Genomic DNA, 23,838 nt, shown 5'->3' on the forward strand with positions numbered 1-23,838 from the left:
TTGGTCTCTTTCTATCACTCCGGCCAATGGCAGCCACAACAGACCCGGTCAGCTGGTGTTGGTGGTGAGGACGGCGGTGTTGATAGAGCAGCATTGACCTTCATTAAAGAGGTTGCAGGCCTCTCTTTGCAGAAAAACTGTACAGCGACCTCGCTGCTTAAATATTGTATCTTCCACGCTAGGTGTCGTTGTCGGGATGGCCGGCATCCGGAGTCGTAGCTATGGAAATACACTGATATATGGTTTTAATAGGTAAATAACAATTGTTCATCACCTAATCCACCTTGTCATGATGACATGGTAGTACATAAACGTTTATTTAACTTAATTGTCTATTTAAACCATAAATCACTGCTTCCATTTAACAAATACTCGATTTCTTCTCACTTCGATTCATCCGGTGCTTTTGTATTATGGATCAAGTGTGCTGAGGCAGCATCGTCCAGGCCCTCAATGCCAAAGTTTATGGGAATGGAACGCAGACCCTGGTCCTGTCCCATGGGCTCGGGACGGACCAGATAGCGTGGCACTTCCTCATCCCGCACCTCACGTGTTTCTTTAAGGTGGTCATCTACGATCTGGCATCCTCCCCGAACGCGGAGCCCAAGCTTTATAATGCAACGACATACTCAAACTTCGACTCCTATGCGTCAGACTTGCTGTGTCTGATGGATGAGATGAACGTGAGTAAGGCGGTGTTCATGGGCCAATCCATGTCTGCCATGATCGTCTTCGGAAGAGGAAGAGGAAAAAGAAGAAAGAAGCCGAAGACGAAGATGAAGAAACAGCGGCCATGGCGGTGCGCCCGAAACTGAACAATAGTGTCAGTTTCGATGGATTCAGAGAGAGAGAGAGAGAGGATAGGGAAAGGAAGGAAGGAAGAGAGGGGAAGTGCGGACGTCAGGGCTGTTCCATTGATGAGCCTTGGACGCATGGAAATGAATGGGAAGTTTTCTGCCATTAATGGACAAAAAAGGTTCCGTGATAGAATTTTTTTTTTGTAATGCCAGTTCTTCCGAAACTAACAACCGAAATATGCCGAATCAGAAGCAATGGCATGAATAGTAATTTTGGAGAAATCGTCAGAGCCGCTCGGAGGGCATTCGGCAGTGGTAGTTCTTTAACAGCTATTACAGTTGATGAAACTTATCACCCCATGAGGAAGGAGAGAAGGAAAAATGTAAATGGCCTAGCTACTCATTCGTTAATGATTCGGAGGTCCACAAATGTTTGGTTCCGCTTTTGTTAAGAACACGAACTAATCCGTGTTAAGACTCCCGGGTGGTGTTCGACCGAGAAATCGTATAATACTTGACGGAAAGAGTCATCACTTTCAAGTGCCATAGATTGCCACTTTTAAGAGAAGTTTCCACCAATTCATACATTTGGTACTTGGACTGTCATATGATCCAGGAAAGACATCGCAATGCGGTGTAACGACTACCGCAACTCGGCCAAACCAAAAACAACAGAAATTCAAGGTACAAAAATAAACAGGATTGTCAGAAGATACAGGGTGTAGCATAGTAGTCAAAGATGATGCTTCACGAAGATCACATCAATGTGCTCTTCGAACAGCATCAAGGGTTGCTGCTTTAAGCATCAGTAAAGACAGTTGATGAGATGGAAGATACACAAGGGAACCAGTACCGACGCTTCCCATCTCTATGTCCATCGTCAATCATCGCAAAACCTTCCTGCACCATCCACGCGATTTTATGAGACAAATGTGTTTGTATGGGTACCCAGGTGAAAACTTAATACCGTGAAATGGATGTGGATCCCATATTTGTCCAAGAAAAATCGGATGGTTGAGATTCATTATTCTATATGCACATCGCAAATAGAAAAAGAAGATACAATTTTGGAATAAAAGAGGTAATGGTTGGCTTACATCTAATAAAGTTTCGAGGGCATCAATGGCACGGCCTGAGGTCCATGACAGCCGTCTCTCCGCCTCATCGACAGTCACGTAGCCTTGTCCCTACAGCCAAAGTAAGTCCAAGGTAGTTTTAGATAATCATCAGGCATATTCTAGAAAGGTGGCATATCAATAATCAGAGATGACAAGCCGTATGACTCTACATCTTCATGGATATATGCAACTGTATCCACCGGTTGCTTACAAATGCAACTACATACACGTCATGCACAAAGGATTGAAGCAACTATACTGAAAATGAAGGAAAATGAGAAGTTTGCTATACCTGGGCAAGCTCTATAATCTCATTATGGTCTTTGTTCAACTCGGTTGGGACAGATCGAACTAGTTTTTTCTTCCCAATGGATATTACCTCGAAACCACTTCCCAGTACCTGAAAGTGAAATGCAATCTGTATGACCATAACTCCTGTAGCATCAGTCTTCTTCGACCATACAACTTTAGAAACATAAACCGAGATTTTATGGTCGTAGTTGAATACAAATTTTTCTTAAGCTGGGCGGGATTGGAGCCTAGGTGCTGCAAGTGTAACAACCAGAAATAATGCATGGATATCCTTTTCCTTGGAATCGTTGATTGTGTTGGAGCCGAAAAGAAGAAAACGCTGCTTGTGTTCGTTTCTGGGCTCTGGTGCTTCCAAAGCTCCAAATGTGGCTGAGGTGAAGAACCCAATTAGTTCTTCTTCGAATGTCAGCAGAAGAAAGTTCAATTTCGGAGCTGAAGAAGAAAAAGAAGACGTTGTTAGTGTGTGAGTTCTTAGTGCTGCCTTCCCCGAAAAAGTCAATTTATTTTCCACTATTGACTTTTCGTTTTCTTTCCCCCGAATATTGACGTGGAATGTGTTGCACGCGTGGCAGCCGACGTGGCTTCAACTCAGTCGCATTTAACGATTTTTGTAATTGAAGAATTAAAATAGAAAAAAGTGTTCAAACTTAGAGGATCAAACCTATATATTTTTTCAAATAAAAATATGAGAGAGAGAGAGAGTGTGTGTGTCGACTAGAGCCGATAATATTTAACACGATATAGATACGACCCGAAGTTAAGCGAGTTTGAGTTAAGATTAAATGTGTTTCATGTCTAAACGGGTTTGTGTTTAAATTAGTTTAAATCCTAACCCGTTTAGACACGTTTATATTATGTGTTATCGTATTAATAAAATTGTTTCACATATTGTATTAATTTATTGAAAAAAAGTACACTAAAATCATCTAAATTTATTTATATAAATAATATGTTTATGGTGCTTCTATCATGTCAATCGTATAGTAATGTATAATTAAACTTAATAGTGTCATATCACATAGGTATAATATGTACCTAAAGGTAATAACGTCATATCGTGTGGATAAGTATAAATACACGTTTAATTAAAAGGGTTACACATGCCGTGTTCGTGTTTGAAAATCTTGACACGTTTATTAAACGTGTCATATTCGGATTTACAGCTTTGTGACACGAATCCGTTTAGACATGATTTGTTTAAACACGACACGATACATATTATCACCCTTAGTAACGACCGTCAAAGGAGGAACAAGTGGTAGAAGGCCGCAGCCTCTCCGGCCAGTGCGGTCAACTTGAGACGCCCGTGTCGGGCCCCATGATTGCTTCCGAGGAAACTCAGTCAGGTCTCCGAGGGATGCTCTGGTCAACAAAATTCAATCTTATGCCATCGCAAAGATTCACTCTCCTTGATACTTCATCAACAATCATTCACAAATTCCTCGTACCTTAACCGTAAAATGGTAAAACTCCGTCTTTTTACGAAATCAGTTCCGATCACAACGTCATGCTAACTAACGCAATATTTGGACATAGACGTCTCGATCCATTCCGGTAACCAGTTCTCACCTCACGCGCATCTTTCTCCACTCATGTATCGTTCTTTCGGCTACTTTACACGCACTTAATGAAATCACATTACAATTCCAGCTAAAATCCAACCCCAACTATTATGTGGACTACCATTTATAAATGAACTGCCTTTCTTTCTTTCTTTATTTATTTATTTTTGGCTCAAGCTTGATTATTACTAATATTATACAAGACAAAGTCAGATGAGGAAATTGTCTTGAATTTTGAATTTTCTTTTCTGGGTATTTTTTTTTGGGGGAACGTGGAATTTTCCGTGCCTTTGTTGGGTGATTGCCAGCAAAGATCCAACAGACACATAGAACCGCTGGACCGTAGAATCTCCCGGCAATCAGTCATCCCATCTAACTGCCGCTCTTTGTTTTTTGATTAATCCGATGAAAAGTATCCAAACGAGGAACCAAATTACTATTTCGATTATTATCTGATCATTTCAAATGTTTCAGTAATTAATTAATTAATTAATTATTCCTCCACCTTCTTGTTCCTGTTCTGGTATCCTTCTGTCCTCCTTCCTCTTCCTCCTCCTCCTCTAAAGAGACAAACAAGCCCAAAGTCCTGCCTTTTACTTTTCAAAATCTCTCTCTGGGTCCCTGTTTTCTTGATTTCTCCCTCTCTCTCTCTCTCTCTCTTGCTGTTGGAAATCAACTGTGAGAAAGAAGAGCACAGCCCAGAGAGGGGAGGGAGGAGAGGAGAGGAGAGGAGAGGAGAGGAGGGGGAATGGAGAGCTTAGCCCTGTGGCAAGGGGCGACTCTCTGTGGGATCCTGACATGGATTTTCCTGTCTTCATATTTGAATCTGACCGAAAAGCTTAGATCTTTAACCCAGCCTTGGGTTACCCGCCATGTGATTGCCGGGACCCCTCTCATCCTCCAGATCCAGGTCAGGTCCCCAGACAATATCAGCTCCCTTTTCCATTCCTTGCTGGATGTTTCAGCTGTGACTTTTTAGCAGAACTAATTTTCTTTCTTTCTTTCTTTCTTCTTTTATGGGTTGCAGAAGTACCCGCACAGGGTCTTGGATGCCTTCTTCTCTGGGCTGTCGTGTGTTGTTTCTGTGCCCTTCTACACAGCTTTCCTCCCCTTGCTCTTCTGGGTATCCTCTCCCTTCTCTCTCTGTGTCTACGATGCTCGTGATTGATTTGTATGGCTCCATTTTGGTTACTTACCCAGCAAATTGAATGATGCCATGTAGAGCTACCACCATGCCGGTAGAACATATGGCATGCTTTGTTAAAGCAAAACTGTTTAGTGGTCTATGACACGGTGATATTGTTGATAGTTGACAATTATGTAGGTCATACTGAAAGCTTTGCATAATCAATGCGATGCTATGGTTAGTCCAATGTGCTGGTCTAAGTGATTGGCCGAGCACAGTGATGATATGGAATGCATGTCCATGATGTTTCAGAGAAATGCTGATTGATTTTTGAGTTGTGGAGATTTTCCTTATACATGTCTTCGGTGGAATGCTGTAAAAGTAATGTCTAATTGGGATCTGGTTGGTGTTTGAAGAGTGGTCATGGGAAGCTAGCAAGGCAGATGACCCTTTTGATGGCCTTCTGTGATTATATGGGCAACTGTGTAAAGGTATCTTCTCCAGTTACTTTATAATTTAATCGCGCTTTCTCATTTAACGTGGAGTACTGAATGTAGAGGCCCTTACATTTTACTTGTGTGGATTAGGATGTGGTATCTGCTCCGAGGCCAAGTTCCCCATCTATTAGGAGAATTACAGCTACGAAAGATGAAGAAGAGAATGCAATGGAATACGGATTACCTTCTTCTCATACCCTAAACACAGTTTGCCTATCTGGGTACTTACGTTCATGCTTCTTGTCTAAGTAGTTGCTCATCAGAGAAAGAACTCCTTGGCAGTTCGTGTCCTATGCCCTTTTTCTTGCCTATTGAGTGGTTCCTTACTCCTCGAGGGGCTGTGGAACATGAGAATTTAGGCTCGATTTCACCCATTGGTGAAAAAGGCATTTAAGTTTATGCCAAGTTCAACTGTGAGATTGAGACACACAAGGAAAATAAATCTTATTCCAAGTGTCTCGCCAATGCTCTATGTGTTTCCAGAATTTCAAATGATAAGTTATGTGTGTTTAATTAGACTGACTTCTTTAATGACACTTAACCAGGTACCTCTTGCACTATGTCCTCTCTTATAATGAAAATAACGGCCCCCTCATGGAAGTTGCTGGACTCGCCGTTGTTTGCTTGTTTGTTGGGCTGATTGGACTAGGTATTCTTGTTAGTTTCTTTAGTTTCTGCATTATTTGCTGCGTCTTATGGCACTCTTGACTGAAAGCTTTTCGCTTTGTAGGAAGGGTTTACCTCGGTATGCACAGTCCAATTGATATCATGGGTGGACTTGCCTTTGGATTGGTCATCCTTGCATTTTGGCTAAAAATTCACTCTTATGTCGACAACTTTATTGTTGCCGGACAGAATGGTATATTCAGCACTTATTTCATGACTCTAGTCTGTTCATGTTGCATTTCTCAATTTTCCAGCACAAATTTTTTCTCAACCGAGAAGGAAAGGTTGATGTTGCAGCTCCCTGTCGAAATCTCAGCACACAATTCCAAACCTTTTAATGTGATCTATTTCGTCTCTTGGCAGTGACTTACTTTTGGACTGCCCTCAGCTTCTTGCTGCTTTTTGCATATCCCACTCCCGAGTTTCCAACTCCGAGTTTCGAGTACCACACAGCCTTCAATGGCGTAGCTTTGGGAATTGTAAGAAACTCGCCACTACCTGAGACTTATATAACCGCACTAGTCTAATTTTACTCTCAATAGAATGCTTGTGAATGAAACTTCATAGGGCCATTCTTTTGATGAGCTATTGACAGCAATCGTATGTTAAGTATTTTAGCTTAGGCAAGTGATTCATTTCTGGGGCTAGATTGCCCAAGGCAAGTCTATGAAGTTTGTACAGAAAATATTTGCCCGGAATTGGTTGTTTTTTTCGTTGTCCCATTTGTCTCTTTGTAATGCCAGCATTCTTAAATTGCTCGAAATGGTGTATTGCAGGTTTCAGGGGTCCAGCAGACTTATAATCAATTCCACCACGAAGCGGTCCCAAGGATATTTACTCCACAGCTCACAATCCTGGCCTTCGCGGGAAGAATGCTCGTGGGGATCCCAACAATCCTTATGGTCAAATTCTGCAGCAAAGCTCTCGCCAAGTGGATCCTTCCCGTGGTATCAAACACCCTCGGGATTCCCATCCGCTCCACCACCTACATCCAGGCACTAAATGGCTCCGTGGCTGATAAAATGCCTGACAATGTCAAGCAGCCATCGAGTTACCTGCAGAAGCTGTTGTACTCCCACCAGTCCTCTTTTGATGTGGACACAGGCATTAGATTCTTACAGTATGCTGGCCTTGCTTGGTCCGTTGTGGATCTCGTCCCATCAATCTTCTCATACTTACACTTGTGACGGCTTCATTATATTTTTTTGTATATATATCTATATATAAGCATTAGCTTGCCTGCAAGGGTCTGGAAGACCAGAACAACGAACTCGAGCTTGTAATGTGAAATCATATATTTTTTGGTCTAGCAGTAGGGATCTCAATTTTTTTGACGCATCAAAAGTTTGAGCTGTTATATGTAAGGTTCAGGGATAACTATGACAACGTTATTGGCAAGAAGTTGTAATAATGTCAGCAAACTACGTCCTTGGATACTTCTTTTTTGACTCATCTGCAGATAATTCTACCCTGAAGATGACGAGACCGCATAGTCAAGTGGTATGGCTAGACCCAACTTCCCCTGCAAGTATATATATGCAACAGTAAGTGCCATACGTAATGAGAATTTTATGTTGCTCGATCTCATACCACTACTTATCGGTATAAGTTGCAAAACTGTATGTAGAGCAAGCAAACGATGGACAGACAACAACGCTCTTAAGAATAAAAAAATGAAACCAGATTCTCAAAGGCAGAACAAACTTGATTACAGTCCATTGGACAGACTACAATAAACGAATAAAATGCCGCTATCAAATCAATCACAGGGCCAAGGATGAACAATAAAATTTCGTGAAGCGTTCACTATACGCGTAAGGAGAAAAAAAAAAACCATGTTTGTTCTGTTACAATAATCTAGGAAGAGGAAGGGCAAATATGAAAGCAAAAATAGGAAGAAATACATCACATATTTTTTCCACATGCCATTGCTTGCTGAACTCAATACACTCAAGTAGTAGGGAAAAGGGTCCTCATTAATTAAAGCAAACGTCTGGAGGAGACTATTATACATGCTTTCTAAATTGGCAACCACAAACACGAGCGGGAAATGGAACTTGGGATTTGATGGGGGCATGTCTCTTGCCAAGGTCTGGACATGATGAGAGTGGACGACGAGATAGTCAAAAATCTGTTCATAACAATCGGCAGCCTCTTCAGAGGAAGTAATCGGGAGTTCTTCGGGTAACATCTGGCTCTCCCCTCCGAGGAGCTGGCTCGAACTGCAATTACAGAAATTCAGTTATGACAATTATAAGAAAGCCGACTTTATCCGGAGTGAATCTTTCTAGGAGAAGTTTCGGTGATAAATCCTGAATTTACAAGGGATAGAGGGAACCTGAATGAATGTTTGTCCCTTGAAGTCATCAACTTCTAGAATGGAAGCCATGTTCCCACAGCGGTAACAATAGTTAGGCGCACTGAAGATGGTAACCACCTTTTGCTCCTGATTCAAAAATAAAACGATATATAGAGTAAGTATATAAACTTTGACAGACAGTTGAAAGATGAATAAACAAATTATTGGAGAAAAATGATTACATGTGCCCAATTGAATCCGTCCATGACCAGCTGATGGGCTCTAGCGATCAATTTTAAGTTATTTGTGTGATTGAATTGCTCAGATATATCCTGCAGGGAAGGATTGCAAAAATAAGGATAGAGAAAATAGACTAGACTAGTCACAGTTTGTAAACTGTAAGAGAAAAAGGACAGAGGAAAGTATTAAACCTGGCCAAAAGTATAGCCAGCTCCACGAGGTGAAATGCCCCAACCGCAACGATCGTCTGGGTCAGACCATAGAAGGTCACACATGGGCCCCTCATGGGGTACCTCTTGAACTCGGTCGAAATTTCTGATGCTATCGAGTGTTTCAATCGAAGGAGACAATCCACCATGAAGGCAAAATATTTCCGACTCAACCTGCAAAGAAGAATGGTACAAAGCAGAAGCAATTTTATGACTACGCATTATATAATGAGTACCAAGCAAAGCAAACATCATCTTTACAAGAACTGGTCCGACAAGTATCTTAGAAAGATCAAGTTCTTTCCCCTCAGCAACAACGTTTTCAAGGATAAAGCCCACTTCTTAATTTAAAACAGGCAATTCACTTGGCATTTTCAGCAGCATGTTACCAGCTGAAGAGGTTAATTTCTTTTATATTTCTCCACATTATCTTACGATCAGATTTTCTCTGCTTCATGCAATGCAGATGGCTATTGTAAAGAAGTGCGTACCAAGGCTGTTAATGGGAAATAGTCAAAAAGATCTGTGAATATTTTCCAGACATTAGCATTTCCATACCTGTCAGTGAATAAGAAGAAGGTAGCACTGTTACTCATTTGCAAAGAATAAAAGAGTAGGAAAATATTCTCAAGAAAAGCAAAAGTACATCAAGCAGCCAAGTATGTTCTCTTGATAGATTAACAGCAGATATCATGACACCTCAGTCAAATGCTCCACAAAAACATACTTTCCAACTCTATGCATTTTACAGAGAATGTGAAACCCACAGAATTTCCAAAAGTATGTTTGACCTACAGCAATATTATTATAAGCAAAATGTCTCTTCAGATGTATACAGACCTATCATAATGTTTTATTGTACTAAACTAGGCATTCCACAGTCATCCAGTTAAGAGAAGAGAGTGACACGACAACACATCACCCAACAAGTATAAGCATATGACAACATAAAATATAGATGCTGAAAAGGAAAAAAGAAATATACAGCACAAGGAAAGAGACCTCAAAGTCAGTGTATAGAAAATAAACCGAGGTCATTGTACAGGAAACTCACTTCCTTAGGCATTCATCATAGAAACCATAAACTTGGGTGATCTGGCAAGGGAAAAGAATAAAATAATGAGCTCAATATTCAAGAAAATCTCTACACAAGATTCACATGGCATTGTTTCTGAAAAAGTTAACAGAGATATAGATATGAGCAAGGATGCAAAAAGATCGATTCATAAACATATGAACTCGAAACTCTGATAAACTTTTGAATTTCTACAGAGTCAAGAAAACAAGACAGAAAAGATAATTTATTAGCAACATTCTAGACTACCAAGGCTAGCCACTGAAAAAGTAAGAGATATGCAGCAAAGAGGCTAGGATGAATAATGCAAACACATACCTGACGACTTTCGTGATTTCCTCTTAAAATAGTAATTCGCTGAGGGTAACGCACTTTCAATGCCACTAAGAGCTGAAATAATTAAACCACCAGTTTTTTTCAGATTGTTTATATGCAAACCTAATTTCATCACCCTTAACTATATTTTACTTACCGTCACAGTTTCGACAGAATAATAACCACGATCCACATAATCGCCCATAAACAAGTAATTGGTATCTGGGCACTGCCAATTAAAAAAGATGAAAAATTAGCATTTCCTCAGCCAAGAAGAATTGGTCACAGAGAATATAACTTTTACAGAATACTACCTTTCCTCCAATTTTAAAAAGCTCCACAAGATCATGAAATTGCCCATGAATGTCTCCACAAATTGTTACAGGGCTTTTCACAGGCTGCACCAATTGAACAAAAAAAAAAGGAAAGAGTCAAAAACCTAATTCTCGCCGCTTTTCAAGGTGGTAGATGTTGAATGGTTCAGAACAGGAGAAGGTGAAAATTCATGCAGACCTGAACATTGCTCTCTTCCATTAAGATCTCCTTGGCTTTCTCACATAAAGCTCTAACCTAAAAAAAAAGAGCATAGCAGGCTTGATCAACAGCTGAAAATTGTGCAAGCTATTTGGCCACGCAGAGTGCATCTGATAATAGGTCTATACCACAATTTAGATGAATTCATTCAATTTACAGCTTTTTACCAAAAAAAATCTTCATCAAATCTAGAAATAAAAATAGAAGCAAAGGAAATAAATGCCCAGCTCGATTTCACAGCCCATTAAGAATATGGACAGATATTGCATATCAAACAACTGCAGAGCACATGACGACCATCCAGCATCCCAAGTGGATATCCTGGATCATGTTCCTTAGAGTAGCAACGAAGCTCAGAACTATAAGGAGTGTTCATTACGAGATTTTTCTCATAGAAGCATCTTCAACTTCCAAGTGGTGACGGGCATGACTCCACTAATCCTCAAAACAGAAAGTAAATTCCCCCAATCATTTTCTTCTTGGAAACTTGCTTGCAAGGATTACCAACTATATTCGAGCGATCCTTTTCTAATAATAGAAAGTCAGTATACATTTTATTGGCAGGCCTCTCGATTCGACGAAAACAAAATCAACTTCCCTCCATTACGATAAACAGTAGCTGAAAATAACTTCCTTTACAGCTCATTACATCAAATAAGCCCGGATCTCAACTTTCAAGCAAGTAACTCTCTGCCCCAGGTTAGTTTCAAGCCGTTACCCGGACCATCACTGGCTCATAGAGAACCGACTACAGCTACAGCACTGAAAAACAGTCATCTTCACCGACACATATGGGCGAAATTTCGAAATCCTTCCTATTTCTACCGGCGTGATGGCTTTAAAAGAGCCTACTGCAAACAGTGCTGTGACAAATCTACAGGATCAGCTGTTGCTGGACCATGGAATACTCATATCTGCTTACAAGAAATTACGGCAATCGCGTTGTTTTATTCGCTGAGGAGATTGCAGAGCTGTTAACATCGCAGATTCATACGACCTTAGGGGACAACTACCACCACCAGTTGCAAAGCTGCACAGAAATGCTCGAGAAAGCTCGGAGATGAAGATTTTTTCCGGGAAAACGAGCAGAACCTGAAGCTCCGAGAGCGGCTTGCACTGCATCAGCTGCGAGATCTGCTCATCGAGATCGGTGCTCGCGTCCGGCGACATCGAATTGGCGCCCATCTCGATTTCCCCCGACTTCAGGAATCTAACAAAGGATGGACTGAATCCAGATTAGGGATGGCCCTAACCCTAGATTGAAGAAGATCCTCCTCCTCCCTTCTTCCTGCTCCCTCGCTCTCTCTCTCTCTCTCTCCCCCTCTTCTCTCTCTCTCTCTCTCTCTGTGCTTTCCTTCTGCAGTGAAAAACAAAGAGGAAATGACGGAGCGCGTGAACCACGTGAGCAGCTGGCGCGTGAACGGTTTATGTGGCGATTATCGAAGCTAACGATGATCCCTTTTTCGACTCCTGCCCTCCAAAATATGTTTATTTCCCGTTAGGACCCTTTAGCTTCATGTAATCACATTTTAAGTTCGGAGTGTAAGTGAAATGACATTAGTTGATGACATTAGGAATACCATTGATGGTCAAGTTTCCGAAATGGTTCGTCGGATGGCACGATACATTTCAGCTCGAACCAATAGGTCATTATGAAAGTGAAATCAATGGTCATTTCTAATAATTTGTTTCGATCGCCGGTTAAAGAGGATTACATAAGGTTATAATACGAAACAAGCAGTAAGAATTTGATATGGTTATGATTTAGTAAGCGTAGAGATTATTTGATAGTTAATTGAGTTCATCGTCTTACTGTGGTATTTTAGAATTTCGCCATACTTGATTTTGCAATCATTACTTATGCTTGATATATCTTACATAGTAGAAGTTCGAGGTTTTAATGAAAGTGGTTGTTTTTAGTTTCATACGTTCCAAAAGGAGTAGTTTAATTAGAACTTATGACATAAGTCGTGCTCTCATAAAATTTAAAATTTTGACTATTTAATAAAAGGTAATACAATACAATCGCAAATCTCTCATCTGTAAATCAAAAAGTTTTGAATTCCAATCTTGCTGCTGAAATTTTTCACACCCGTTTATTTATTTTCTTCTTTTTTATTTTTGGTAGATTTAAGGACTTTCCACTGTAATTTTTTTAAAAAAACATTTACCGGGCTAACGCCTTAAAGGCACGTTTGGTTCGCAGGATTAAAATAGACAGGGAAGAGAATTATAATTCTGATGTTTAGTTGGGTTGAATAAGGAATAGAAAGAACAGGAATATGATAAAAAGATAGAAATCCCCTTCATATAAATATAATGGGTTTTATAAGATAAATAGATAACTTTAATGACAATTTTTATAATTAATAAAAAATAAAATTTTAAAAAATATAAAGAAAGGTAATTCTAAAAATTAAAAAATTAAATTAAATTACTAAAAATTGTGTTTATTAATAAAATTAATTATTTTAATAATGTAATAAGCATAATTATCTATTTTTATAATAAAAAAATATAAACATAGTTTACATATGCTAATATTAGAATGTCGAAAGATCAGTTTACATATCGTCCTCCAACTTGCAGGCCTCACTATATAGACGATTAATTTATTATTCACGTAATACCCTGTTTAAAATGAACTTTTCTACTGTCTTAACCAAAAGAAATTGCATCGATCGCAGTTAAGTCCAATAGTAACCGCGCACTTTCGATACTGGAGAGTCGAGTCATTCATTTCCAGGCTGCCCCCCTTGTTTTCGTCTCACGGGCCCATGGCGTGAAGCCTCTGAAGCTGTTGGCCTGATAGGCCCAAATCCATCGGCCCATTGAAATGCGTTAGCTTGCATGAGAAGGAAATGCCTTAACTTGATTGAGAAGGTGATGGAATTAGATTTTTTGGAGTTGAAATCGGGGGAAAAGGAAAATGGGATGAGAATTTTCAAAAGAAAAGATAATTACATTTTCTTTTCTACTTTTAATTAGGTGAGTTTTTTCTCCGACCGTAATCAAACCATGAAAATGACCATTCAAAAATTCTCACAATTTAAAATACCACTCACAAATTAAAACTCTGTTTGGTTTGTGAGTTATGTTTTTAAGATTTTAACTTTAATTTTAACCTAACTGATTACACAACAAAAATTAACAACACAATTATTAATTTTTTCATTTTCTTTATTTTTTTAATAATTCAATTCAATTTTCAATAATAAATTCCATCAACTATTTATTACTTTTTCTCATAATTCAACAACACAATCATTACAAACTAATTAAAATTAAAATCCAACTCTACTTAACTCTAAAATCAAATGCATCATATGTTAGTAGAATTTTAAATTTGAATTATGTTCAGGTGCATCAATTAAGAGAAGTCATATACACACGCGGTACGATTCGGTTTTTTTAGTTACGAAAACTGATAATCAAACCAAATTTCAAAAAAAAAATCCCGTAATTAAATCATATTTTCTAATTAGTTTGGATTCGTTTTTCGACTATCCATATCTATATCTATAAATCATATTCGTTTTGTATTCAGCAAACAAAAAAATATATCTATATCTATATAATAGCTTTGAGCTTGCCATTCTCTTTAACGTACAAATTATAGCAAAAGGACGCAACGAGGTTTCCGCTTCGTATCGGATCCAATCATAATCGGATTCTAGGGTTCTCTCCTCTCCGCTCCTCTTCTCTCCACTTCCCTCCCTCTCATTGATCTCCCTTCCGCTGTGAATCTCTCTCGCTTTTTGCAGGTTCGTCCTCTCTCCCCCTTATTCTGTCAGATTCCCATTGAATATCTCGCGCCGTGGTAACGGAGCTTTGGCCGCCGGCCTTGCTGCTTCTGCTCCGGTAGATTCTTCCGTTGACCCTTTTTGGCTTCGTGTTAGTACCATTGCCGTTGCATTGTGCAGTTTTATCACTCTGGTCCTTTGCCGGTTAAAATATAGGTGCCATTGCGGTTGTTGAGGCTTTAGTATGGTTTGCGCTCGTGTCCATGCATGCTTTTGAAGTTCCTCTGGAGCTTTTCTGTGCGCGTGATTTTCGTTGAATTACCAGAATCCATAGATCTGTCGTTGCTGTTTTGAGATGTTTGCATGATTTTTTTTGTTTTGTTGGACTTTTGGTCTTCCTTGTTCGAGTTGATTTCTTGCTGCTGCAGTGTGACCGATCGGGGTTCTGATCTGCAAATCGCATGCGGTGAAGGCTTCAGAGGCCGCAGAGTTGAATTTTAGCTTCTTATTTTTGGTTTCTAGGGTTTGAAGACTATTCAAAGCATTTATTGAAGACGCTCAGAGGCAGAATTCGAGATTATGACTACATCATGGGCTGATTCCGTGGCTGCATCAGAGAATGCAACCGCCTCCGACAGTGCTAACATCCCACGTCCTACCCGACCAGCCTATGTTCCTCCCCACCTTCGCAACAAACAGCCATCCTCTGACACCCATGCTCCATCGCATACTGCTCCATCCCCTGGCTATGATCAAGGCAATACTGGTGGATTTGCTGGTGGGTCTAGGGCTGGCAGCGATTCGAGGCCTGATTTTGGGAGAAGTGGTAGCTCCGGAGGTGGATGGAATAATAAAGGTGGAGGATGGGGTGTCCGGGGAAGAGACCGTGAGGTGAACCCCTTTGCTGACAAGGATGGCGCTAGGGAGGAACTTAACGAGCAAGAGCAAGAGAACACGGGGATTAACTTTGATGCCTACGAGGATATCCCTGTGGAGACCAGTGGACAAAATGTACCTCCGCCTGTTAATACATTTGCAGAGATAGACTTGGGTGAGGAACTTAATCTGAATATTCAGAGATGCAAATACGTGAAGCCAACGCCAGTTCAGCGTCATGCAATTCCAATTTCTCTTTCTGGACGGGATCTTATGGCATGTGCTCAAACGGGCTCTGGGAAGACAGCTGCCTTCTGCTTCCCTATCATCAGTGGAATCATGCGGGGGGAGTACGTGCAAAGGCCTCGTGCACCACGAACTTCATATCCTTTGGCTCTTATCCTCTCTCCTACAAGGGAGCTCTCATGTCAGGTATGGTAATGGCCTGGGGAAACCTCAGATAATAGGTATAATATGAGAGCTTTTAAAGCCACAGTATGTGTATCTATTCTCTGATTTTGTTTTTTAATCCGTTTGTAGATACATGATGAAGCTCGGAAATTTTCATATCAGACTGGTGTCAAGGTTGTGGTTGCATATGGAGGGGCACCAATCAACCAGCAGGTTTAACCTTTGTTCTCTTGTTTTTTTCTCCTCTTTTCTTTCTTTAGCCCCCCCCCCCCCCCCCCCCCCCCCCCCCCCCCCCCCCCCCCCCCCCGGTATTACCTAGCTGACCTTATGTCTGACTGTTCTCCTGGAAAATGTCATTTGATGTTACTTCATTTGCTTATAATTGATTGTTTGTATATGATTAATAAGGAGTATTCTTGCTATTGCCTAGATAAAAGACTCCACGGAATGAAAGGTTCTTCTTGTTTGTTGTTTCACTGAGTACAAGATGGTTGAACGGTCTCTAAAAAACTAATCATTGTTTGACTTAATTCTGCATAGGAAGTTGGTTGAACATGTAGAGGGACTACAGCTTCTTGTTTTTATCATTGTGAACATATCTATATCTATACTGCAAGAATGCTGTTTGAGATACTGGTTGAGAAACTCCGTATATTTGCCTTCTTTTTTCTTTCATAACCTTTCCTTGATTCCAACTACGTGGTTTAATTGACTTTTAACGGATAATTTTGTCTCTGGTCCAGCTGCGAGAGCTTGAGAGAGGGGTTGATATTTTAGTGGCGACTCCAGGAAGATTGGTAGATTTGCTCGAAAGGGCTAGAGTTTCATTGCAGGTGATTAGGTATCTGGCTCTTGATGAGGCAGATCGAATGTTGGACATGGGTTTTGAACCTCAGATCAGGAAGATTGTGGAACAGATGGGCATGCCACCACCTGGTGTCAGACAGACGATGCTATTTAGTGCTACTTTCCCAAAAGAGATACAGGTTTGTTTTATTGCGCGCTGGGTTGTCTTCAGACATTTTAATTATTTCTGCAGTACTTCAGGCTCTCAGCTGGTCTGTGTTATTTACACCCTGACTTAGACCCGATGTTATATTCTGAAAATATTTATTTTCGAGCACTACATTGGTCTTGTTCCACTATTTCATGGACCTAACGTCATCTGCATTAGAGGAAATTTTCTGATACGTGATGGGTTTTAAAAGGTGTTACTGTTGCAAGGGTTGTTGCAATCTACAAGCTTTAGATTAAAATATTACATATAGATGCTTAATTGCTCAGTTGGCTCTGTTCTAGTATATAGATTGTGTAAGTATGTGCTCCGCATATTCGGTGTGCTTAACTTATTATAACTTAGTAGTTCCTTTGACATCATCTTAACTTCCTTTGTACCATTTTCTGGAATGCAGAGACTGGCTTGTGATTTCCTTTCAAACTACATTTTCTTGGCTGTTGGAAGAGTTGGTTCGAGCACTGATCTCATTGTGCAAAGAGTTGAATACGTCCATGAATCTGACAAGAGAAGCCATCTCATGGATCTTCTCCATGCACAAAGGGAAAATGGGGCTCATGGCAAGGTAATAGCCAGAATTTTGGTTCTAATATTTGGCCCAACTTCTGGAGGCTCAGATAACTTTAGCAGTGATGTCCTCTGAGTCTAAGGATATTTCTGTGTTTTCATCACTACGTCAATTGTCAAACTTGCAACTGATCTCCACTTCTGAAAGTTACTGATTTTATGCATGCTGGTGTTGTTCACCATGTGCTGAACCATTCTCTTATTTTGACTCAATATTGCAGCAAGCTTTGACGTTGGTTTTTGTGGAGACCAAAAGAGGAGCTGATTCGTTGGAGAACTGGTTGTATATGAATGGGTTTCCGGCTACTAGTATTCATGGTGACAGGTCACAACAAGTAAGAATGCACTATTCCATGCCTTTCATTTACTATCATCACCATCGACAATTTGCCATGCATTCCTGTTGAGTTGAGGGACTGCTTTTACCAGTTGTAAAGGATAACTGCTTTCTGAATGTTCCTAAAGGATTGAGGATAGTTGGCCATGAATATTCAATGATTTGTTATGCCTGAAGCTATGGTGCAAGTTTGTGCGCGAGCATGACAACTTCATATATATAAGTTTATCGTCACCCTTAAGTGGTGGGAGCTTTTTAACACGATCTGGTGCTTCTTATGGCAGGAAAGAGAACTGGCGCTCCGATCCTTCAAGAGTGGGAGGACTCCCATCCTTGTTGCGACAGATGTTGCTGCACGAGGCCTCGATATCCCCCATGTGGCCCACGTGGTCAACTTTGACCTCCCCAACGACATAGATGACTATGTTCACAGGATTGGCCGCACAGGTCGAGCTGGCAAGTCAGGATTGGCAACTGCCTTCTTCAATGAGAACAACCTCTCAATGGCAAAGCCACTTGCTGAACTTATGCAGGAGGCAAATCAGGAAGTACCCGCTTGGCTCACGAGGTATGCTTCAAGGGCTTCCTACGGTGGTGGGAAGAACCGCCGATCGGGAGGCAACCGATTTGGAGGGCGGGACTTTAGAAGAGAGAGCTCGTTCAATAGAGGAATGGATTACTATGGAGGAGGGAATAGCAGCGGCGCATATGGAATTTCTGCTGGGTATGGTGGATATGGGCCGGGTGTCACGAGTGCTTGGGACTAATTGCTCTCACCGTGTTAACTCATTGGTCAGGATTGTATATAGTTACCTTTCTCACTATGTTCATGCAAAGAATCGCATGTTTCTCCAAGTAGTGTATTCTCCAGTTATCTTCTTGCAATCTCCAAGTAGCGTACATCATTACCTTTCTCCGAGCTCTAGCTTTAGCTATAGCAATCATTTAGGTTAAAAATAATTTACTGGACCGAAATTCTTGAGGAGCTGGTCATGTCAGGTATTCTTCCTGGAAGGACAGAGGATGCTACAAGTAATGCTCTATTCTGGGCTGGGAGGAACTGTGTCTAAAGCTTTAGTTGTCTTCATTGGAATTACAGTAAAGTTCCATACTTAGTTGTTCCTGGCCCGATTCATTATGGGGGCAGACATTTTATCCCGTGACCAAGCTCTGCAGTTAAACGAGTATGCTGTTGTAATGAAAAAAATGACGCAGTTTCTTCACCATCAATTGAGTTGCTACAATCCACATGCCATGAGAAGGGAAAAGGGACTGTTCCTCCCCTGAAAGAGAACTGGACTCACATTGTCCTTAACAAACCCGAAGATGTTTTACCGTTTGGCATTTTCAGGCTCACAAGTCAGCATGACAGAATGCAACTTCCAAATTATCCATACACGTACGGTTCACCCATGATGAATTATCTTCTCAAGTCAATTAATCCCGGCATTGTCCTTCCTTCCGTCTTCCTTGTTAGGAGTGAGTGACTGCCTCGGAGCTGCAACATGATATCAACATCAGTTCGATTGCGTGGATTATAGCTCGGCGAATTGAAATGTGTTGCAGCAGAGCAATGAGAAAAGGGCAATGACCAGTTCAACAGAAATCATCACAAGTTCTCAGGATAGAATGATTGTTCAGAGGATACATTGATTAACCATTGAGACATGTTAGTTGGAGCCGTGAAATATTTCGTATTGCGGAATCAAACATCAAACAAAGTACTTTCTCACCTACCGCAATGAGACATAATCCACATCAAGATCAATGTCATTCTGCCGTATTTAAGCTAAGACAATGCCGATATACTGTAAAATACAGATAGGTAACTCAACAAAATCTTCCTTGAAAACTAAAGTATAATGTTAACTCTTCAAAGTATCTACAGATAGAGCTTGCCTAAGAATTCTCTGATCCTGTTAAACAGAAAGCATTCCGATCCTATTATGAATTCACCAACTAATAGTAACATGATAGAGAGCAAGAATTAATAATGGAACTAAAAGGATAAAAAGCATGGGAGATCCATACCGATGCGCAAGTGGCGATATAACTTAATGTTGCCTAGCAATGATTTTCTTTTGTTCCGTCCCTGGTGAACTTATTACTCTTCATCCGACTCATCGTCAAGCTCCGAGATTTCCTCGAAGCAGTCCTCACCCATGTCAGCCTCTTCAACTTCTGACTCTTCCTCCTCACCTTCGCTCTCATCCTCTCCATTATCAAGCAATATCTCTTCTGGAGATAGCATATCGACCCCTTTACCGCGGTACAGCAGCCCTGTCCTCATCACATGATAAAACTTTTCCCGTAAACGAGCGAGGGGGTGCGGGTTCACCAACTTACCCCTATGGTACCCTTCCCTGAGAGCAACGGTCGTGGTCTTACACTTAAGGGAGAGGTAGAATATCCCGGGATACCTCGTGAATATCCTCGTGAACTTGTGGGGTAGATTTAGCTCTTCTCTCAGGCTCCTCAAGTAATTCCTCTTGGTCTTCTTGTGAATGGTCAAGCTCAAGATCTCGTGAAGCACCCCGACAACCCGCTTCTCCATGAGATCGCTATTGGGGTCGATTCTCCGTGAGTCCTCATAGGGCGAGATGTATGGCAGTTTCTGAAACTCCTCCATCCACGCCCGAACCTTCTTCTGAGCCCCATATCCCCTCGGAAAGGTCATTGGGAATGAAAGCGCCGTCTGTCCCCTCTTGAACTGCCGATATTCATCCCCGACATTGTTATCCTCTTTGCTCTTCTCCAATGCTGAAACCGCATATTCTTCTCTCCATTCCTTGAGTTTCACACTCACAGACCCGTTCGGAGCCTTGGCAAACTGAAAGTGACCCGGGTACTTGGGGATCAATTGTTTCATGAAGTTATCAGGCAAACCAAGATCCCACCTCAAAGGGACTATCGACTGCAATAGAAGTGTTCGACTCTTCGTCATCATAAGTACTCTACAGAGCTTCTCCACAGTATCTGACTCGTGATTCTGGTGAATGCTCTGCTCCTGCGAGTCGAGCAGCATCGCAGTTTCTGTCAACTTGAAACACGGCAAGCTCGCATAACGGGGATGCGGAAATTCTTGAAAGAGAGTAGGATATCTACAAAATAACAAAAATTTACATATAATCCTGCATTTCATGGAGCTTCAGCTATCAATCAGTAATTTTTTCGGCCTTGTGTGAATAGAAGTCGATGATTCAGTGAAAGCTGGAATCTACTCGGCATAAGCAAAGAATCGATTTTCAATTGAAATTTAACAGAGAATGGCTCCTCGGATGAGTGTTGGTGAGCTGAATCAGTTACCGGCGAAGGAAGCGGAGGACAGGAACGGTGAGGCCGAGCAGCTTCTGCCAGTCCTCGACGGACTTTGCGGTGAGGTAGCCGGTGGAGGAGCGCTTGATGGCGTCCTTGAGGAGTGAGGCGGCTTTGAGGTCGGTCTCGGTGTCGATCACGTGGTCGAGGCTCCGGTTCTTCACCCACTTGAGCCTCACTTTGGTGATGAGCCGCCATTGCTGGAGCTGGGTGGTGCCCCGAGCTTCGAGCAATTGGGAGCTGAGGGACCTCTGGAGTGAAGAGAACAGGCCGGAATGGTTTCGGAAGAAGCTCATGTGACTGCAGCAACGGCGACAGACTCTGATTTTTCCCTTCGCATAGGGCTGCCGCTAAGGTTTACATGATTATGTCAAGATGGCATATAATCTCAAGATGGCATTGTCGATATTTACATGATTATTATGGCAAGTTTCATTTCCAAAGGATTATCCCAAAGAACATCTATAAAAATAAGTTGATTGATCACAAAATTGCAAGTTCTTTCCCCACTAAAATGGAAATTACGATCCCAACTTGGGATGAAAAGTCACTCGGCTGGGCTTGGGCTGCTTTATGGACCGATCGAGCAAATGGGCTGGGCTTGGGCTGCTTGGCTAGGCTTTGACCATGTTTGGGCTGGCAGTGGTAGCACATTGTAGAATCGGATGACTCCCACCGATTCCACGATTTACCGATTCAACTCCCGATTCTACTTCTCTGATCCACCAGGTGCAATCGGAATCGGTGGGCCCCTTTAAATCATAGAATCGTACGACTTGAATCATGATTCTAACGACCATGATCATACTTGCCATCTCCAAGTCATAAACCGTAACATGTTGTTGTGTGCACGTATTCTCTACATTTTCAGTAAGCAATCCCAATTTCAATTTCAATAAGCAATTCCAATTTCAGCAACCAAGAGGAGTACCTTTTTTTTTTTTTTTTGCGATATGGAGTCTCAGGAGTCGGGACAGAGTGAGCAAGCAGAGCTCACGGAGTGCTCACTGAAGCTCACGGTTCAGTGCTCACAGTTCAGAGTCGAAAGTCCGAACTACGGGCAGAGCTCGCGGAGTTCTCGAACCTTGGACTGAAGCTCGGAGCTAACGGTTCGGACTCGGAAGTCGGACAGAGCTGAGACGATCGGTTGGGCAGAGCTGAGAGTAACGACTCACGGAGCTTGAAGGTCATCGGAGACTCGGAACAGCTCAGGCAGAGCTCAGACGATCGAACCTGGGCCTCGAAAGTCGAGCTACGGACTCACGGAGCGGTCGAACCTCGAAGATTTGATGCTGGGAAGTCGGAACAGTCGGGCAGAGTCGAACCTACGACTGACGGAGCTTGAAGGTTGTCGGAGCTTGGGCTGAATCTTCACCTCGAATCGCCGGCGAGACAGACGAATCGGGGAATGGGTTAGGGTTAAGGCAGATGATGTTCGGGAAGAAAAGGGAGCCGGAGAAGAAAGGGGAAAGGATGGGGGGTGGGAAAAAAAAAAAAACCGGCCGGGCTCAGTGGTAATTGGTTGGGCTTCGGCCCGACTCCGACCTGTCATTCGCCCGAGGGCCCGAATCAGGCGTGGGCTTTGCCTCAGTCTGGGCCAAATTCGGAATCGCAGAATCGGCCCGGTTCAACGATTCGGCGATTCCCGACCCGATTCCCGACCGATTCTACATTTTCTGACTCACCCTTTGAATCGGAATCGCATGGCCCCCCTTTAATTGTAGAATCGTACGATTCTACGATTCGAATCATGATTATGAGAACCATGATTCGTATTAAATTGTGGTATTCATTTCTATGGTTTATGCATATATCTGTCGGTGTTGTTATATAGCTAAAGAGCTGCTTTCCAGGTACCTTGTATGATGATGACGTAGGTGGTGATGAAAATTTGGATGAGATTTGATATGGTTGTTTATTTTATGTTATGAGCTATGACATATGTTATTAACTTTTTATTTCGGGAATTTGAGTTATGATTTGAATTTTTGACCTTAAATTTCGGTAATTTGTAATGATATTTTGTGTTTTTATGATTTATTGTTGATTTGTTGATTTGTGATCTTTATTTGAATGAATAAGAATTGATTTTTTTGCTCATGAAAGTATGTTACATATATATATATGTTTTTTTTAATTATAGGTAGAATATTACGATTCACGATTCTACGACCCTCGACCGATTCTAAGTAGAATCGCGATTCTGACAACCTTGAGTTCTACGTTAAGTTCCCATTCCTCATCTGCAGCTGATCAGCCCCTACCTATTCTTCCAAGCGTAAATTTTATGGGCATACTTAAAAGCAATGAAACTTATTCACTCATACTTCAAGAATCTCGCATTTTCCAAGCATAGCACCTCTATTTAGATCGATTCTTTTAAAAACCCAAGGAGAAAGTTGGAAAAGCAGTCGTGGACCCGTGATGACCGAAGCCTCTGTCCTTGCAGATGAATAGTCACAAAAGGAAGCTCGAAGCTGAAGCCTATCTTTGTTGTCACCCGTGAAAATGTTTTGCTCGCTCAAAGTGAAAGAAGGGTCGAAGGCTCTGTCGTCACAGTCACCATCGTTATAGGATCTTTTCTTCTTTTCAGGTTTTGAGATTTGAGTAGAGAGAGAAGCCGAGAAAGGCAACGAACAATTTTTTTTGCATGTAACTTTTGGGTAATGATCAAACAAATTCAAGAATTTGCTCTAATTACTTTTTATTTTTAATCATTTCTTATTTTTGAAAGGACCGGTTGTATGGGTTCATGGATTTCCTTCAAAACTAGCCGTTCACATGGGTTCAATCCGATCAAGCATGCAAATGCAATAATTGACGG

General features: G+C 41.4%; 5 protein-coding genes across 9 annotated transcripts; 2 read left to right on the plus strand and 3 right to left on the minus strand.

Moving 5' to 3' along the window:
• Window positions 1-1,029: 1,029 nt before the first annotated feature.
• Window positions 1,030-2,677, minus strand: LOC116195395 (vacuolar protein sorting-associated protein 22 homolog 1-like). The gene is made up of 3 exons (XM_031524559.1): window positions 2,208-2,677; window positions 1,895-1,984; window positions 1,030-1,697 (listed from the first exon to the last, which is right to left on the minus strand). The coding sequence occupies exons 1-3, from the start codon at window positions 2,343-2,345 to the stop codon at window positions 1,596-1,598; spliced, it is 330 nt and encodes a 109-aa protein (XP_031380419.1). The 5' UTR covers window positions 2,346-2,677; the 3' UTR covers window positions 1,030-1,595.
• Window positions 2,678-4,341: 1,664 nt separating this feature from the next.
• LOC116195574 (lipid phosphate phosphatase delta) lies at window positions 4,342-7,499 on the plus strand. The gene is made up of 8 exons (XM_031524837.1): window positions 4,342-4,699; window positions 4,817-4,912; window positions 5,332-5,406; window positions 5,503-5,633; window positions 5,958-6,061; window positions 6,143-6,271; window positions 6,442-6,557; window positions 6,855-7,499. The coding sequence occupies exons 1-8, from the start codon at window positions 4,538-4,540 to the stop codon at window positions 7,263-7,265; spliced, it is 1,224 nt and encodes a 407-aa protein (XP_031380697.1). The 5' UTR covers window positions 4,342-4,537; the 3' UTR covers window positions 7,266-7,499.
• A 335-nt stretch (window positions 7,500-7,834) lies between these two features.
• On the minus strand, window positions 7,835-12,103 carry LOC116195575 (serine/threonine-protein phosphatase PP2A-4 catalytic subunit). The gene is made up of 11 exons (XM_031524838.1): window positions 11,843-12,103; window positions 10,730-10,786; window positions 10,531-10,614; window positions 10,374-10,445; window positions 10,220-10,291; window positions 9,881-9,921; window positions 9,318-9,384; window positions 8,809-9,000; window positions 8,620-8,709; window positions 8,417-8,524; window positions 7,835-8,300 (listed from the first exon to the last, which is right to left on the minus strand). Exons 1-11 carry the CDS (start codon window positions 11,933-11,935, stop codon window positions 8,235-8,237), a joined length of 942 nt encoding a protein of 313 aa, XP_031380698.1. The 5' UTR covers window positions 11,936-12,103; the 3' UTR covers window positions 7,835-8,234.
• A 2,216-nt stretch (window positions 12,104-14,319) lies between these two features.
• LOC116193668 (DEAD-box ATP-dependent RNA helicase 37-like) lies at window positions 14,320-18,613 on the plus strand. Of its 5 annotated transcripts, XM_031522408.1 has the most exons (8): window positions 14,320-14,428; window positions 14,515-14,611; window positions 15,016-15,801; window positions 15,910-15,993; window positions 16,524-16,766; window positions 17,193-17,360; window positions 17,584-17,697; window positions 17,984-18,466. In XM_031522408.1, exons 3-8 carry the CDS (start codon window positions 15,073-15,075, stop codon window positions 18,464-18,466), a joined length of 1,821 nt encoding a protein of 606 aa, XP_031378268.1. In that variant the 5' UTR covers window positions 14,320-14,428; window positions 14,515-14,611; window positions 15,016-15,072. The 5 variants fall into 5 exon arrangements, with proteins under 5 accessions (XP_031378268.1, XP_031378267.1, XP_031378269.1 ...); XM_031522407.1 differs by having other exon boundaries at window positions 14,347-14,611; XM_031522409.1 differs by lacking the exon at window positions 14,515-14,611 and having other exon boundaries at window positions 14,347-14,514; window positions 14,922-15,801.
• A 278-nt stretch (window positions 18,614-18,891) lies between these two features.
• LOC116193670 (protein WHAT'S THIS FACTOR 9, mitochondrial) lies at window positions 18,892-22,470 on the minus strand. The gene is made up of 3 exons (XM_031522412.1): window positions 21,006-22,470; window positions 19,731-20,800; window positions 18,892-19,197 (listed from the first exon to the last, which is right to left on the minus strand). The coding sequence occupies exons 1-2, from the start codon at window positions 21,308-21,310 to the stop codon at window positions 19,804-19,806; spliced, it is 1,302 nt and encodes a 433-aa protein (XP_031378272.1). The 5' UTR covers window positions 21,311-22,470; the 3' UTR covers window positions 18,892-19,197; window positions 19,731-19,803.
• Between the last annotated feature and the right edge of the window lie 1,368 nt (window positions 22,471-23,838).

This window comes from Punica granatum, chromosome 2 (genome assembly GCF_007655135.1).
Source record: "Punica granatum isolate Tunisia-2019 chromosome 2, ASM765513v2, whole genome shotgun sequence".
NCBI classification, from domain to species: domain Eukaryota; kingdom Viridiplantae; phylum Streptophyta; class Magnoliopsida; order Myrtales; family Lythraceae; genus Punica; species Punica granatum.